The 17,114-nt window shown below is 48.9% G+C and overlaps 1 protein-coding gene across 1 annotated transcript; it reads left to right on the forward strand.

Moving 5' to 3' along the window:
• The first annotated feature begins 633 nt into the window (after positions 1–633).
• On the forward strand, positions 634–15,442 carry Mfsd2b (MFSD2 lysolipid transporter B, sphingolipid). Its single transcript, XM_070025697.1, has 14 exons — positions 634–708; positions 6,178–6,303; positions 8,321–8,445; positions 9,000–9,123; positions 9,425–9,503; positions 9,599–9,729; positions 10,719–10,809; positions 10,904–11,025; positions 11,443–11,526; positions 11,741–11,821; positions 11,975–12,084; positions 12,382–12,525; positions 12,890–13,066; positions 14,603–15,442. The coding sequence occupies exons 1-14, from the start codon at positions 634–636 to the stop codon at positions 14,625–14,627; spliced, it is 1,494 nt and encodes a 497-aa protein (XP_069881798.1). The 3' UTR covers positions 14,628–15,442.
• Positions 15,443–17,114: the final 1,672 nt, after the last annotated feature.

Here is a 17,114-nt window from a genome sequence, read left to right on the forward strand (position 1 = left end):
TGAGCCACAGCGCCACTTCCAGCCTTTTCTCTGTGTGTGGTTCTGAGGGATGGAGCCCAGGGCTTCCTGCGTGTTCGGCTAGCACTCTACCCCTGAGCACCTTGCCAGCCCATACTTGCGTGTGAAGGCCCTTTCCGGGTGGGATATATTCCCCGGCACTGTGCGTGCTTCCACTGCCCGGCGCTTGGGCCCCCGGCCTGTGTGACAGGTGGAAAACCGGGGCTTGGGAAATCCGCTGTTGGATCCGCAGTTCAAAAGCGTGTCCGGTGATCATACATACAAACCAGTGCATTCAGTTGCTTCGTTTTTAAGCCATTTCCCGGTTCTCAGCCCTGGAATGTCGCCGCAGGGCTCCACCTGGGTCACATCGCTGGCACTTGCTGGTCTCCCCGGAACATGGTCGGCCCTGGGCCAGCTGCCCCCCGGACGACCGAAACCACCCTCTCCCCGGTGGCAGGGTGTCCCGCGAGCTGCTGGAGCAGGGGTGTGGCCTTGGAGACACGCCCCCTTCCCGGGGACACGCCCCTCTCCCGGGAGGACACGCCCCTTCCCCGGGGACACACCCCCTTCCCCGGGTGCCTTGGAGGCCCCGGCCGGGCCACCGCTGCAGACAGAGCCTAGTTGCTGCACGCCATGGATGCATCCCCATCCCCAGAACCCACCACCGTCCCACCTGTGGAGACGCAGCGCCTCGAAGAGCCAGGATCAGTAAGTCCTGGGGAGGTGGGGAGGGGAGGGAAAGGGGTCCCAGAAGAGGGGAGATGAAATGTATTATGATATTGAAATTAGTTATCATGATCCTTACAGAAGTCCGTTTACTCTCTTAGTGTACATTCTTCAAAGCACACCTGTGCCCCAAACTTGGAACCAGTTAGTGGTCCGTGGCCTTTGTGTCTTGGCAGATACTTACCTAGTATCTCGGGACAATTTATCACAGCAACTATACCTTCAGGTTGTTGGTGTTTTGCTGCTTGTATCTATTGAATTTGCATTTTTGTTGTTACCTTTGTGTTATAGCATGCTTTTTTTCACAAGCATGCATCAGTACCTTCAGAGATTTGTAGAGGTATAAAATTTGAGACAGAAATGTTAACGAATTAGCTCAGAATTGCCAACACAAATGTAAACTGAGAATAATCATTAAAAGGAACAATTGCAAGAAACATATACTATTGAAAAGCTGAATTTTAACGATTTGTTGCATTAATATGTTGTCTGAGATGAAAATCTGTAAAGAGTAGCTGCAAGAACTATGATGTTTTCTTTTCTTTTCTTTTTTTTTTTTTTGTCAGTCGTGGGGCTTGAACTCTGGGCTTGGGTGCTGTCCCTGTGCTCTTCAGCTCAAGGCAAGCACTCTACCGCTTGAGCCACAGCGCCACTTCCTATGATGTTTTCTTTAGTGACATTTCCATAGACTGTTTCAGGACATGTGTAGTAAACTAAAGGTATGGATAAAAAAAAAAAAATGACTACTACAGACTTTGTGTCCAGAAACCTAGACTTAGTTGTGTAAGTTTGGAAAATAAATTAAATTCTAAAAGCTTTAATTTGCTCACTAATAAAGTGGGGGTAATGAAATTCTTTTTTAAAAATAATTTTTATTGTGAGAATACCACACAGAGGAGTTACAATTACATGGGCAAGATAACGAGTACATTTCTTATCAAGCATTGTTGCCTCCTCTTTGTTTCCCCTTCCCATCTCTTCCCATACTCCCCCCCTCCCACCACCCATGAAATTCTTAAATCACAGCAGTAATGAAGATTAAAATGAATACTTAGAACAAATATGAAAGTTTCAATAAGCATCTTACAAGAAGAAATATTGTGATTGCTTTCCTTGTTATTGCCACTATATTATTGTGACATAAAGGAAAATTTACCTGTAACAATGTGCATAACTTTAAAAAATTGAAAATGCAGGGCTGAGAAGGTGGCTCAGTGGTAGAGCACTTGCCCTACATGCCTGAGGCCCTGGGTTTGATTCCTCAGCACCACGTAAGCAAAAAAAAAAAAAAAGCCAGAAGTGGTGCTGTGGCTCAAGTGGTAAAGTGCTAGCCTTGAGCTGAAGAGCTGAGGGACAGTGCCCAGGCCCAGAGTTTAGGCCCCACGACTGGACCCCCCCCCAAAAAAAAAGGATATGGGGATGCCCCAAGAGAAAAGGACAGGAAGCCCAACCCAGACAAGTGAAGGAACTTGACAAATGCACTCAACTTCAGGCGAGGTCAAGGGGGGTCTCGAGCATCCTGACCCCAGTCTAGAGCTCTTGTCCCAGGCCCTCCCCGAGGGCTTCGCCCTGGCAGGCAGAGTACAGACAGGTGTACTCGGCTTTCCCAGGCTCCAGGCAGCTCTTGTGCTTAGCCCTAGCCTCCTTCCCTGGCAGTTGGCTCCAGGGCCAGGAAAGAGACAGGTGAGAACCCAGAAGGGCTCCTGGGTCCTGAGGCTCATGTTGGCTCCTTGGCTGTGCTGGGAGGCTCTGGGTTGTTAAACTTAATTTAACATCTACCTCACCCCAGTAATCAAGGCAATGTGTAGTGTCAGCTGACCATCACTCCAGTCCCTCTTCATTTGACTGTTTACTATCAGGATATGCAAAAGGACTTTGGCCTCCTACAAAGAAAGTGAGAGAGCTGGGTGCCATGGCACCTACCTGTAGTTCCAACTACCCAGGAGGCTAGAAAGGAAGACACCTGAAGGTCAAAAGTTCTGGCAACAGCTTGAGACTTTATCTCTTTAGAAGCAGACCTGGGGTTTGGTAAGGGGTGGGGTAGAGGAGCAGAGAGAGGTGGAGTGGGGGGGGGGCCTCTGGGAACTCTCATTTCCAGAGAAATTTTGAATTTTAGGGTGAAATGAATGGCGAGAGAAAAAGAATATTGTTCAGAATAATGTGTCAGCATTTAATTCTAACAGCTCTATGAAGTGCCTTATTACAAGTGAGGAAACCCAAGCTCAGCAAAGGGGTCACCTTGCTAGTTTGTCTGACTATAAAACTGACTGTGAAGGACTGTTGATTTATGTAGGTAACATTGTCCTTTTGGAGACTCCACAACTGTATGTTCTATCCCTTGTTCCAGCTGCAATTTCTTTAGGCTTTCTATGCTCTATCTAACCTAGGAGGCCCATTTAGGGGGAAACAAGAGACCCATTATTTGAGTGGGGCTGTCATGCTGGATTCTGCCTATCAAGCTTTCCTGGAAGCTGAAATAATACACAAATGTCAGAAAAGAACACATCCTGCATTGAGTGTGGTTTTCTCCTGTGGGTAGGAAGAGTATGTAAAGGGTGTGATAAACCTTATCTGGAAAGACCTTGCCTTCATAAAGCCCCTGCCTGTGGTATCTATAAGATACTAAACTGGGCAGGAAAACCCCACATCCAATTCCACCCTCAAACTAAAGATGAGAAAGAAGAATTCCCAGCATCTTTCGTGAGCATTGGTGTGTAAGGGCGGAGTGTAGCTTGAACTCAGGGTCTGGGCGCTGTCCCTGAGCCTTTTCTCTCAAGGATAGCACTCTACCACTTGAGCTACAATGCCACTTCCAGTTTTTTTCTAAGTAGTTTATAGGAGATAAGAGTCTCTATGGGCTGGGAAGGTGGCTCAGTGGTAGAGTGCTTGTCTTGCATGAATGAGGCCCTGGGTTCAATTCCTCAGCACCACATAAGCAAAAAGAAAAAAAGCCGGAAGTGGCGCTGTGGCTCAAGTGGTAGAGTGCCCAGAGTTCAGGCCCCATGACTGGACCCTCCCCCCCCCAAAAAAAAGAGTCTTACAGACTTTCCTTCAGGGGCTGGCTTTGAACTGTGATCCTCAGATCTCAGCCTCCTGAGTAGCTAGGTGTGACCCACTAGTGTCCAACTCCTAGAGTCTTTTGTAATATCACTTCATAGCATCCTCATGGAGCATACTATATGCCAAGCATTGTTCTAGGGACTAGAGGCATCATGACAAATGAAAGTTAGTTGATACCCTCAGAGAGCTTACATCCTGGTAAGGAGAGGTAGGAATGAGAATGAGAATGTACCAGACAGGAAGTAGAGCTGAGAGACTTCATAACTAGGGAACACTTCTGAAGACTTAGCATTTAAACTCATACCTGAATGACAGGAGTCAACTTTTTGAAGACACAGAAGCCAGGTGCCAGTGACTCATTCCTGCAATCCTAGCTACTTAGAAGATCAAGCTGAAGATCAAGGTTCAAAGCCATCCCAGGCAGGAGAGTTCATGAAACTCTTACCTCCAATTAACCAGCAAAAAGCTAAAAATGGAGGTGTTGCTCAAGTGGTAGAGTTAGAGACTTGAGTGAAAAAACTAAGGAACAATACCCCAGACTTGAATTTAAGCCTCAGTACACACAGCACACAACACACACACACACACACACACACACACACACACACACACACGAGCCTTCAAAGCAAAAGAAATGAGAAGTAAAGACAACAACTACAGTTGATCACTTTGAATGATGATGATGAAAGCTCCCAGGAGAGCTATTTGAATGTACTAGGTAAGAAAGTTGGAGACTGGGTCAGCTCCAGTAGGTATAGCAAGGACTTGGAATTTGGAGTTTCATTTTAACTGTAATGGGGGGCTTTAAGCAGAGAACTGACTTGATCTAATTTACATTATTAAAGTACCACTGGCTGATGGGTAGAAAGTTGAACCTAGGGAACAAAAGCAGAAGCAAAGAAGCTTTAGGAGACTGTCACTGATAAACCCAATGGGAATTGGAGTCAGGTACTGGTGGCTCATGCCTCCCAGCTAATCAGAAGGTTGACATCTGAGGATGAAGGTCCAAAGCCAGCCTACACAGGCAAATCCAAGAGATTCTTACCTCCGATTAATTAATTAGAGATTGATTATACTGCAAACTGTCAGAGGTGGAAGTGTGGCTCAAATGGTACAATGCCAACCTTGAGTGAAAAAGCCAAGCAATAATGCAAGGCCCTGAGTTCAATCCCTAGTATCTACTCCAAAAAAAAAAAAAAAAGAGAGAGAGAGATAGGAATTGAAAAGATAAATCAAAGATGAACCTGAGATTTGAGCCCTGAGGCAGATGGACAATGGAGACAAACTGGTTAAAAGTTGGTTTGGGCCATGGAGTAGGCTGCAAGGAGCTACACTGTCACCATGCCCCAGGCTAAGCCCACATGCTTGTCAAGCTGTTAGTAAGTAATCAATACCCCAGAGTTCACTGCATGGCTTAGGGCCTATGATAGATGTATACTTCAGGCTTATAAACATTACTTGTGTCAGTAGTAGACTGATAAACAGTCTTTCCAGGAAAAGAAAGGAAAAAAGTTCTGCTTGATAATGTTGGCCGACTTCTGTGTGCTCTCACCATCGCTGATTCAGGCTATCAATGATTCAACAGCTGGCTTGCAAAAGTCAGGAACATTTAATACTCAATTCTCAGGGCCACTGCCTTGTTTCCTCATCACAACTTTGTGAGGTTAGCAATGATACTGCAGTTGACAGAAGAGGAAAACAAGAATTGAAAAGATAATGAGTTATTCAAGGTTACCCAGGAGCCTGGTTGCTGGGAGCTCATGTGTAATCCTAGCTACTCAGGTGGCTGAGATCTAAGGATTGTGATTCAAAGCCAACCAGGACTGCAAAGTCCGTGTGACTTTTATCTCCAATTAGCCACCATAAAGCTAGAAGTAGAGCTCGACTACTAGAGTGTAAAAGCTAACAGACAGGCCTTGATTTCAAGCCCCAGCACTGGTGCACATGTACACACACACACACACACACACACACACACACACACACACACACACACACACACACACACACACACACACACACACACACACACACACATACACACAGGTTACATAGACAGTAGATAGCAAAGAAAGAACCCAAGCCTAGGTCTTTTGACCCACTGTTCACTTTGATTGCACACAGTATATAATGCAGGCTGCAACAGAAGGCATGGAGGGAAACAAACGTTTGGAAGAACTTCTCCCTAGAAAACGTTAGAGGTCATGGTTTAGAGATTTATAATCTTTTTTTTTTAAATTCTCATTTCCCTTGGTAGTATCTTCCCTCTTAGGGGCTCAAGGTTGCTAGACAAGTCCTTAGGAGATCAGAGCGACCTCAGGTGCTTACAGAAGCCATGAGGTGTGTTTTGAGTCTGTGGAGTTAGAAGCTAGTTCTTCTGTCTCCCCACAGGACAGCAGAGCTGGTCGCCTCTCATTCTGTACAAAGGTGTGCTATGGGATTGGTGGAGTCCCCAACCAGGTGGCTTCCGGTGCTTCAGCCTTCTACCTGCAGCCATTCCTGCTTGATGTGGCACAGGTGAGTATGGGCAGCAGCCCAGAGCCCCCGGCTCACATTTTCTTTGGTGTAGGGTCTTTCCTCTCTCACCTACAGTTCCACTGCCAACATCCTAAATAGATGCCCTTGAGTCAGGCCTAATAACAAGAACAAAACCACAATGGAAGGCAATTTCCTTATGGATGCTTATTGCAGTGGGAAATGAGAAAGTGTAAACACTCAGGTGCAGTCATTCAAAAGAATGATCTAGGGCTGGGAGTGTGGCTTAGTGGTAGAGTGCTTGCCTAGCATGCATGAAGCCCTGGGTTTGATTCCTCAGTACCACATAGACAGAAAAAGCTGGAAGTGGCACTGTGGCTCAAGTGGTAGAGTACTAGCCTTAAGCAAAAGAAGCTCAGGGACAGTGCCCAGGTCCTGAGTTCAAGCCCCAGGACTGGTAGAAAAAAAAAATGATCTAGACCAATTGACTTAGAAGAATTTCCATGATGTTCTGTCAAAAGAAAAGCTAGTGAGAAGGCTGGGAAGGTGGCTTAGTGGTAGAGCGCTTGCCTCGCATGCATGAGGCCCTGGGTTCCTCAGCACCACATAAGCAGAAAAAGCTGGAAGTAGTGCTGTGGCCCAAGTGGTAGAGCACTAGCCTTGAACTGAAGAGCTCAGGGACAGCGCCCAGGCCCAGAGTTCAAGCCCTACAACCGACAAAAAAGAAAAGAAAAGTGATCCCATTTTAGTAAAACAAAGACATGTTCCATGTGTGTGTGCATACATGCACATGCATGTGGGCATACATGTGTGCATGGGTATGCATATGTATGTGTCTATATATCATCAAAATATGAAAGTATAGAAGGGCATAAACTAGGTTGTTAATGTTGGTCATTAGATGGAATGGGGGAAGATGGAAAGTAAGAAAGAATGAAATGTGTGTGTGTGTGTGCGTGTGTGTGTGTGTGCGCGCGCGCTTGCGTGCGTACGCGCACGTTGGTCCTGAGGCTTGAACTCAGAGTCTAGGCATTGTCCCTGAGCTTTTGTGTTCAAGGTTAGCTCTCTACTACTGAGCCACCGCCTCACTTCTAGCTTTTTTGGTAGTTAATTGGAGATAAGAGTTTCACAGACTTTCCTGCTGAGCTGGCTTCAAACCACAATCCTCAGATTTTAGCCTCTTTAGTCACTAGGATTATAGGCATTAGCCACCAGCACTGGACAAGAATGAAATTGTTTAGTGCATTCTTTTTTTTCTTTTTTTTCCCTTTTTTTGGCAGTACTATGGTTTTGAACTCAGGATTTTGCACTTGCTAGGCATTGTGCTCTACTACTTGAGACACAGCTAAAACCCAAATAAATGACCCATTTTCTTTTTAATGACACTGATCTTATCCCATTTATATAAAAGTATAAATGTCAAATGTACATAAATGCATGAAAGAAGGATAATCAGAATGCTTCTACCAGTTGCCTGAGGCAGTTTTTCTGTACTATTTGAATTTTTTTCATGTATACAGCCAGAAAAACCAATTGGACACTGTGTGTGTGTGTGTACACGCGCACACGTGCATACCAGTCCTATGGCTTGAATTCAGGACCTGAGTTCTCTCCCTGAGCTTTCTTGCTTAAGGCTAACACTCTACCACTTGAGCCACAGCTCCACTTCCAGCTTTTTTTTTTTCTCATGGACTTTCTTGCCTGGGCTGGCTTCAAACCACAATCCTCAGATCTCAGCCTCCTGAGTAGCTAGGATTACAATATGAGCCATCCATGCCCTGCCCAATTGGTTATTTTTATTGTGAAGTAAGAGGTCAACTGGATTTTCTCTACAAGTGACTGGATAGATTAGTTATGGCAAAGTGCAGCATGGAGCTGTTAGCTCCCTCCTCCAGCCCCTTTCTTCTCTGCAGATGCCCTTCAGAGCCTCCAGGGTTGGTGTCCTGCAGGAGGCCGGCAGCCCTTCCTACCATGTCTCTAGCCCCACATGGGTTCCCCGATCTGAATCACCTGACTCTTCAGAGTCCTGACTACAGTTCCCCTCCCCTGTGTGTTTCAGATCCCTGCTGCACAAGCATCACTTGTCCTGTTCGCAGGGAAGGTGTCTGGGGCAGTGGCCGACCCTGTGGCTGGGTTCTTAATCAACAGAAGCAGGAGGACAGGGTCTGGACGACTCATGCCCTGGTGAGCAGCCACTTGGTCCTTAAGATGCTGGTATTCCTCACCCTGATCTTGTCCCTGCTTGTCACAGCTTGTCCACAGTTCCTAGTGGACACCTGTGAGTGCTAGGGGTCAGGAGTGGACAGTGTAGTAGCTGCACTGGGTTAGACTGGGAATCATGTTTTAGTTCAGAGACTCTCCTCACAGGGGCGCAGTGTGATCAGGCTGGGCTGGAGCCTACAGAAGGTCTTTAGAGGAGGTACAGGCTGTGTTCTGATGTCTTCTACCTTCCTCCTACCTGCTGGCATATTGAAATCAGGGCTTGACCAAACTCTCTACCACTGAATTACACTCTGAGTCCCCCAGTGTCTTGAATACAGGGAATGGTACCACCCAAGGGCCAGTGAGGAATCCCTTTATCCCTTTTCCCACTACCCTTATTTTTCCCCATCTCCATGGCTCCCACCCTGAAAGCCACAGCCCCGAGCTTTCCAAAGGACAGAGGATGAGATGGCTCCTTGCTGGTTCTTTGCACTTTGTCCTGGTGCTGCAAGCTCTGTACAACTGGGCTTCTGCAGGGTAATGGGCTGCATGCCCTTCATCGCCCTGGCCTACTTCTTCCTGTGGTTCCTGCCCCCCTTCATCAGCCTGCGTGGCCTCTGGTATACCTCCTTCTACTGCTTATTCCAGGCCCTATCTACGGTAAGCAGGGGCCTCCTTTACTGAGCCTGGTTCTGATAAGCTCCACTGTCGCCCCTACTTGAGCGATAAGATCCACCCACTGTCTTCACCTGCCCACCAGCGCCTGTGGCTTTAGCATCACTAGGCCTACTCAGGGCCAGATGCCCGCTCTAGCCTTTTAACCTGTAACTCTGAACAGTGTAGCAATCTTGCACCTGTGTGATGGAATGGAACAGGGGAGCCTTCTCATGGCAGGGCGGGGGCTCTGCTCTCAATGATCTTGGTGATGGGGGCCATCGTAAGCTTGGCGGGGCCACCCCAGTTCTTCCAGGTGCCCTACACAGCCCTCACTATGATCCTCACCCCCAGCCCCAGAGAGCGGGACTCTGCCACCACATACCGTGAGTGAGACGCTGGGGGTCAGGGCGGGGGGGGGGGGGTGCTGCCCTTGTGATAGGCGCAGCTGGCTCTGTCACCTTGTGCATGCTGCCTCTAGGGATGACCATGGAGATGATAGGGACACTGGTTGGAGCCACTGTCCATGGATTAATCGTGTCTGGCGCCAACAAGTCCCAGCAATGTGAGGACACTGTGGTCTCCCGGCCTGTGGCTGTGTCCCCAGACACAGTAAGTACCTGAGGTGACCAGGACCTGCTCCACAGGGTTGCCTCCTTCCCCCAGGGGACCTTTCTCCTGCCCCCCACCTCTTCCTCTCTGAGGGACTCACTGCATTTCTTCTCTGCTTCTCTAGCTGAGTTTATGAGCCCCAAGTCCAGGCCCATCCTCTGTTAAACCTTCCTCCTCTGGTTCCTTCTTGACATAACATAAGCCAACAGGTGGGCAGGCCGTGTCCGGGGGAGGAGGCCCATCCCAGGTAAGGGATGCCTGGGGCATGACACTAGGCAGGGCAGGAAGGGGACGCCAGAGCCCTGCGCGCCCCGTCTCTTTCCTGTACCAATATAACCCACCGCTTGAATTTTCTTTTTTTTCTTTTTGAACTCTGGGCCTGGGCATTGTCCCTGAGCTCTTCAGCTCAAGGCAAGCACTCTACCACTTGAGCCACAGTGCCACTTCTGCTTTTCTGGTGGTTTATTGGAGATAAGAGTGTTACAGACTTTCCTGCCCAGGCTGGCTTTGAACTGTGATCCTCAGATCTCCGCCTTCTGAGTAGCTAGGATTATAAGTGTGAGCCACAGGTGCCTGGCCTTTTTTTCCTCTTTATTTCTTTCTTTTCATTTGAGACAGTCTCACCATGTATCCCAGCTACCCTCCAACTCTTCATTCTCGTGCTTCTGCCTCTCCAGTAGCTAGGATTACTGCCCAGCCCCTGGCATGTTTTCAAATGTCTTTGTATTACCTCTGTATTTTCCCTGAGCCATTTTTTGTTTTCTGGATTCATCTGGGTCATCATGCATCCCACTGCAGTGGTTGTTTGCTAAGTCAGACTAGTGAGCACTCTGACCCTTCCATGCTTCCTTTCTGGGTAGGAGATACTGGGTCAACCTGCTTTCCTTGGGTTTTGGCTGAGGCTCCCTTGGTTCCCATTGGGGGTACTTTTGCCTTGCCTTTATGGGTTGGAGACATTACTCACAGTCCAGTTCTGCCCTGTTCTGCAGACTCGTCTCTACACCATTGCAGCTGCAGTGGTTGCAGTGACTTACCCTGTCTGTGGTACTTTGCTGGGCCTTGGTGTGAAGGAAAAGCCAGGTATGGCAGTACATTGAAGGGTTGGGAGGCAGAAGCTAGACAGGGCTCCTCTTGAACTTTCTTCAAGCTAAGTTGTCCCCTTCCTTTGTTGCAGACCCCTCTGCCACAGCCTCAGGCCAAGGTGTGAGCTTCCTGGCTGGGCTGGGCCTCACTGCTCGGCACCCACCCTACCTGATTCTAGTGTTCTCCTTCTTGTTCATCTCAGCTGCTGTTCAGGTATCTCCAGCTGGGTGATCACCACTTGATTGGCTCTGGCTATGCTGATCCTGCAGAGGTTCACAGTTGCGTGTGAGCCATCGCACTACTGAGGCTCATGTGATAGGAGAAGGGCACATGGATCAGAGGCACAAGCGCCTGGCAGGAAAGAGCTGGGTGGGGCTCGTGCTATAAGAGGCTCACCAAGTGGTGGTTTCCTCAAGTGTTGTCTGAAGTTGAGCCAGGTCCATCTGATCTTGGCTGGTAAGGGCTAGGAATGGTGCCTAGGGATGAATCTTCTATAGAGTAACCACGTTACTGGCAGCATTCTGAGTTCAAGGTCCCCAAGAAGAAGGCAGATTGGAGCTCCTGTCCTTGCCCTGGACTTCTGAAATTCTGCTGTTTCCTGCCCACACCCACTTCCTGTCCATCCCTCAGGTGGAACAGAACTACCTGGTCCTGTTCTGCATGCATGCCTCCCGGCTACACGACCATGTCCAGAGCCTGGTGATAACCATCCTGGTGAGGGGACCTGGGCGGTGGTACCCCGGGGACTTGAATGAAGGACATGTGTGGTCAATCTTCTGGTCTCATGCCAGCAGAGGGTGGAAATGGTGACAGGGCCAAAGTTTCAGAGCTACTGGTTCAAACCAGGAGCAAGCACAAGGTCGGCTCTGAGGTCCTGGGAGAGGGTGTCGGCTTCAGGACCCTGGGTGATGACGCCGTCTGCTCACAGGTGGCAGCTATGGTGAGCACCCCAATGTGGGAGTGGGTCCTGCAGCGATTTGGGAAGAAGACTTCAGCCTTAGGGATCTGTGTGAGTGAGGCAGGAAGCCAGGCCTGGGGGGAGGGGGGTGCCTGGAACCCTCCTGCTGCCCTGGCACAGGGCTTGTTCATAACAAAGAGGGGGTGAGCAGGTGAATGAAAGGCCAAAGAATTGAGACCATCTATCTTGTGGGTCTCTCCCCAGGTGATGGTGCCTTTTGCAATCCTGCTGGCAGCGGTGCCCACAGCACCTGTGGCATATGTTGTGGCCATCTTCTCTGGCATGAGCATTTCTCTGTCCTTGCTGCTACCCTGGTAGGCTGGGTGAAGGGAAATGGGAGGGAGCTTCCATAAAGGTTATCTCATTCCTTCACAGCAATGGCTGTGTCTCAGCTCCCTTTACCCAACTCGTGGAGATGGGATCCCAAGCTCAATCTCTGTAGTCCTCCCTAAGGGCAGGAATGGTGGGGAATAAGAGGACACATACTGCTGACTGGTGGTGGGTCAGTTCTGAGTGCAGAAGACTCCAACTTGGTCTGTGTCCCCAGAGAGCTCACAGGCAGCTGACTCTCTAGGGGATCGTGAAAGCTCACTCCATGTACCTGTCCGCAGGTCCATGCTGCCGGATGTGGTGGATGATTTTCAGCTGAAGCACCAGCATGGTCCAGGCCTGGAGACCATCTTCTACTCATCCTATGTCTTCTTCACCAAGCTTTCAGGCGCATTCGCCCTGGGCATCTCCACCCTCAGTCTGGAGTCAGTCCCAGGGTTGGAATAGACCACAGGCAAAAAAGACCAGGGGTGTGGGAAGATGAGGGCAAAGCCCACATAGATTACTTAGTTACGAGTTACCCATGAGTCGGGGTGCAGGCTCTGTGGAACATAGGGAGATTTCCTTCCTGAGTTTTCCTGTGAGGAAACTCCCACACAAGTGAGGGATCCCCCATTTGGGGGGGGGCCTTGAGAGATCCCTCCCCCATAATTAGGGTGATCTGGCCAGAAAATGAAGCCAAGTTTCAGGAATGTCGGGGTGGGGGTGAGGGTGGGATCTCTGTGATTCCTGCATCCAAGGAATCAGGCTCAGCAGGACTGACCGGCTTGGGTGGGATGGGGTCTCTAGGTTTGCAGGGTACACAGTGGGTGCCTGCAAGCAGGCAGAGGAGGTGGTGGTCACCCTCAAGGTCCTCATCGGTGCTGTGCCCACCTGCATGATCATCACTGGCCTGTGCATCCTCATGGTTGGCCCCACTCCCAAGGTGCCACGCCCGGACACCTCCTTCCAGCTAAGCATTCGAAGGTGGGCAGCCTGCATAGATGGGTACACACAAGAAGAGCTACCAGCTTGGAGAACTCACGAATGCCAGCCTGCAGATACACTTGTATGACCCAAGCTGAGTGTTGTGCCCTTTTGTTTTTGGTCAGTTGTGGGGCTTGAACTCAGGGTCTGGACACTGTCCCTGAACTCTTTTGCTCAAAGCTAGCACCCTACCACTTTGAGCCACAGCATCACTTCCCATATTTGAGTGGTTAATTAGAAGTAAAAATCTCACAGGGACTTTTCTGCCCAGGCTGGCTTTGAACCTCGATCCTCGGATCTCAAACTCCTAAGTAGCTAGGATTTCAGGCATGAGCCACCAGTGCCCAGCTAATATTCTGCCTTTGTTTGAGCAAAATGACACAATTTGCTTTGGGTTTTTAAAAATGCTTTCTGAGCCGGGTGCCAGTGGTTCATGCCTACAATCCTAGCTACTCAGGAGGCTGAGATCTGAGGACCACAGTTCAAAGCAAGTCCCGGCAGGAAAAGTCCATGAGAGTCTTATCAAATAAACCAACAGAAATCCAGAAGTGGCGCTGTGGCTCAAGTAGTATAGTAAAGTGCTTGCCTTGAGCTGAAGAGCTGAGGGACAGCGCCCAGGCCCAGAGTTCAAGCCCCAAGGCAGGAAGGAAAAAAGTTTTCTGCTCTTTAGTTCCCCATCTCAGTCTTTGTCCTCAGATACCCTGGTGGATGGGGATATATGAGGGCTCCCCCTCTCATCTCCTGTTCTTTCACTCCTATATTATCCTGGGTGCCCAATCTGCCTAAAGAGTGCACCTCGCTACAGCGCCTCACATTTGGTGTGCTATAAAGCTGCGCTCCACCTTCCTGGCCCACATCCACATCCATCTCTCACCTGGACATCTGCCCTTGCCATCCCCTAAGTTTATCAGGCAGTCTCCAGGAATCCTAAACCAACCTCATCTTCCCCAGCCCCCCATCAGCTTCTCCCTGGTCACTGTGTCAGTGAAAGCCACTATCTTCTTCCCGGGGGACTCGTGCTTTTCTTCCCACAATTGCTGGGAGCGCTGACCTTGCCCCTTCTTTACCACAGCTCCAATCCCACTGCACACAGATCTGCCCACTGTCTGTTTTTTTCCCAGGAGAATGTGGGGATCTTGAGGGCCGAAGCTGTATTTTACTTCTATATCTTAAGAGCTACCCAGCACAGAGCCTGGGGCTAAATAGGTGCTTAGAGACTGTGCTGCTAGGTCAATGTGACTAGCCCAGTGTACACTGGTATGCATGCTTCCCCTCCCCCCCCCACACACCAACAGGACTACACGTGTGTCAGTAAGCAACAGAAGCAGCAGCCTTTTCCATGCTCATTATGGCCTCAGAGCCATCAATGAAGCCCAGTGGATGGGACTTGCTTGATAGGACTGGGTAGAGTGCTGGGGGTGGGGTGGAGTTTGCTGGAACGTAAGACCCATCACTGAAACTGCAGTGGAGTTCTGTAGTGGGGCGGAGACCACGTCTCATCCCATCTTTCTGTTTGGTGTCTTCCCTGTCCTGTAGGAGGACCAGCTACAGCCTCACTTAAGTTCAAGAGGATTTCTGTGCACCGGAGCAGAAGCCTGCCTCTTCTGGGCTTCAAGTCTCTCTCTCCCCTCTCTTCTCTTTCCCTCCTTTCTCTCTCCCCTCCCTCTCCCTTTCCCTCTCTCTTCCTGGCCCTTAGCACAAAGTGTTGTCCCTGGACTGTGGACTTTTCTGTGATGTCACCCAGGGGATTTCCACCCTGCACCTCTCCATAAAAGCACGGAGGGCATGGCTTTAGGGAAGAGAGATCCAACCAGATTTTTTCCCCCAAAAAACAAAGGGCTTATCTTCCACAGAGGCCATGTCTTGCACCTGTGGACAGCCCGCTGCCTGAATTCCCTGAGGAAGGGAGACTGTCCAGTGCCATTAAAACCGGCTCTGTGTCCCAGATACTGCCTCCAACGAAGGAAGCCATCTGGGAGCCAAATTCCTCCCATCCTTTCTTTTTTTTTTTTTTTTTTTTGAGTCCGGTCGTGGGGCCTGAACTCTGGGCCTGGGTGCTGTCCCTCAGCTCTTCAGCTCAAGGCTTGTGCTCTACTACTTTAGCCACAGCGCCACTTCCGGCTTTTTTCTTTTTGCTTATGTGGTGCTGAGGAATCGAACCCAGGGCCTCGTGCATGCAAGGCAAGCGCTCTACCACTGAGCCACCTTCCTAGCCCTCCTCCCATCCTTTCAAAGATCCCAAGCTGAGCCCCTGCGGCACAGGCAACAGTAGCTTGTGTGGACTGAGGTCCGGGAAGGGGTGGAGATCCTCACATTAGAGCAGCTGCTGTATCCTCAGAGCCCACAGAATAAAGGTTTGCCAAATCAATGAGTAAATCAAATCAATGAGTAAATCAAATCAATGAGTAAATGTGTAGCATACTGTCGTCCTAAAGGACAGCTAAGGAGCTTTTCTTCCTCCAAATGATCTGCCTCATCTCCAGTCTCTGCAACCCTTGCCATTTGTCTCTTCTTCCTCATCCTGCACTCCTTTGCCCATTGAACTTTGCGTTGGCCTCCGCAACCAAGGAAACAGTGCAGCTAACAGAATGAACTCCAGCATGGCAACATTGCTTTCATCTTTTATATGAGGTTCGTTGATTTATTCAGCAAATCTGAGCCTTTCTTTCTGTTTTAAGATGGGGTCTCACTGTATTGCCCAAGCTGACTCTGAACTCAAAACGATCTTCCTAACTCAGCTCCCTGACTAGCAGACTTTCATGCCTGAAGCCTCAGGATGGCTAAGTGGCTTAAAATGAATGGTACCTGATCAAGTACCAGACCAAAGAAATCCTTGATGCTAGTCAACTAATGGTAACCTCTATTAGTTCCACTCCATTCAAAAATCCTGTCTTTCCTGCTAAAGGAAACAAAACAAACTAAAACCCTGAAGAGAGAAACACACAAACATCATTCAGGGAATGTGACTTAGCATTAGAGTGCTTGCCTAGCATGCATGAAGCCCTGGGTTCGATTCCTCAGCACCACATACACAGAAAAAGCCAGAAGTGGATGCTGTAGCTCAAGTGGTAGAGTGCTAGCCTTGAGCAAAAGATGCTCAGGGACAGTGCCCAGGCGCTGAGTTCAAGCCCCAAGACTGGCAAAAAAACAAACGAACAAAAAAACTTCATTCAGCGTAAAAGAATTTAGCAAACCAGGAAGAAAAAAAAAAAAAAAAAAGGCCTGAGAGGAGATCCTTTTTTAGTTTTTGGATACAGTCTCTGTGTAGCAAGAATATTGTACTGCTTTAGCCTCCTTAGCATTACAGGTGTGTGACACCTATAATAACCTGTGTGTGTGTGTATATGTGTGAGCGCACAGGTGTGTGCGTGAGCGCATGCATGCTTGTACCAGGATCAGAACTCAGAACCTCATGCTCTTGCTCAGGTTTTTCATTCATAGCAGGTACTCTACTTGAGCCACATCTCTAGTTCTGGCCTTTTTGCTAGTTAATTGGAAATTAAGAGTGTCAGATTTGCCTGGGCTGGCTCTAAACCTAGTTCCCTATCCTCAGATTTCAGTTTTCTCAAATGCTAGGATTCTAAGTGAGCCACAGATGCCTGGCTTGTAAATATCACTCTTTGTGTATGTGTGTGCACACACATGTACACTCATGTGCCAATACTGGGGCAGGCCTCAGGGCCTGGGTGCTCTCCCTTAAGTCTGGCTCTCTCTTTTTTTTTTGTCAGTCATGGGGCTTGAACTCTGGGATTGGGTGCTGTCCCTGCACTCTTCAGCTCAAAGCAAGTACTCTACCACTTGAGCCACAGCACCACTTCCAAGTCTGGCTCTCTTAACATACCAGCTTTCCTGCTTAAGATTGGCTAACCTCAGCCACAGCTTGACTTTCAACTTTTTGCTTGTTAACTGGAGTCTCCCAGACCTTTCTGCCTAGGCTAGCTTCAAACCATGATCTCAGTTCTCAGTCTACTACTACTGAATATTAGGATTATAGGCATGAGCCACCAGCACCTAGAGCATAAATTCTTTCTTTCTCTCTTTCTTTCTT

This window comes from Dipodomys merriami, unplaced genomic scaffold (genome assembly GCF_024711535.1).
Source record: "Dipodomys merriami isolate MVZ:Mamm:240054 unplaced genomic scaffold, mDipMer1.0.p SCAF_17, whole genome shotgun sequence".
In the NCBI taxonomy this organism is placed as follows: Eukaryota; Metazoa; Chordata; class Mammalia; order Rodentia; family Heteromyidae; genus Dipodomys; species Dipodomys merriami.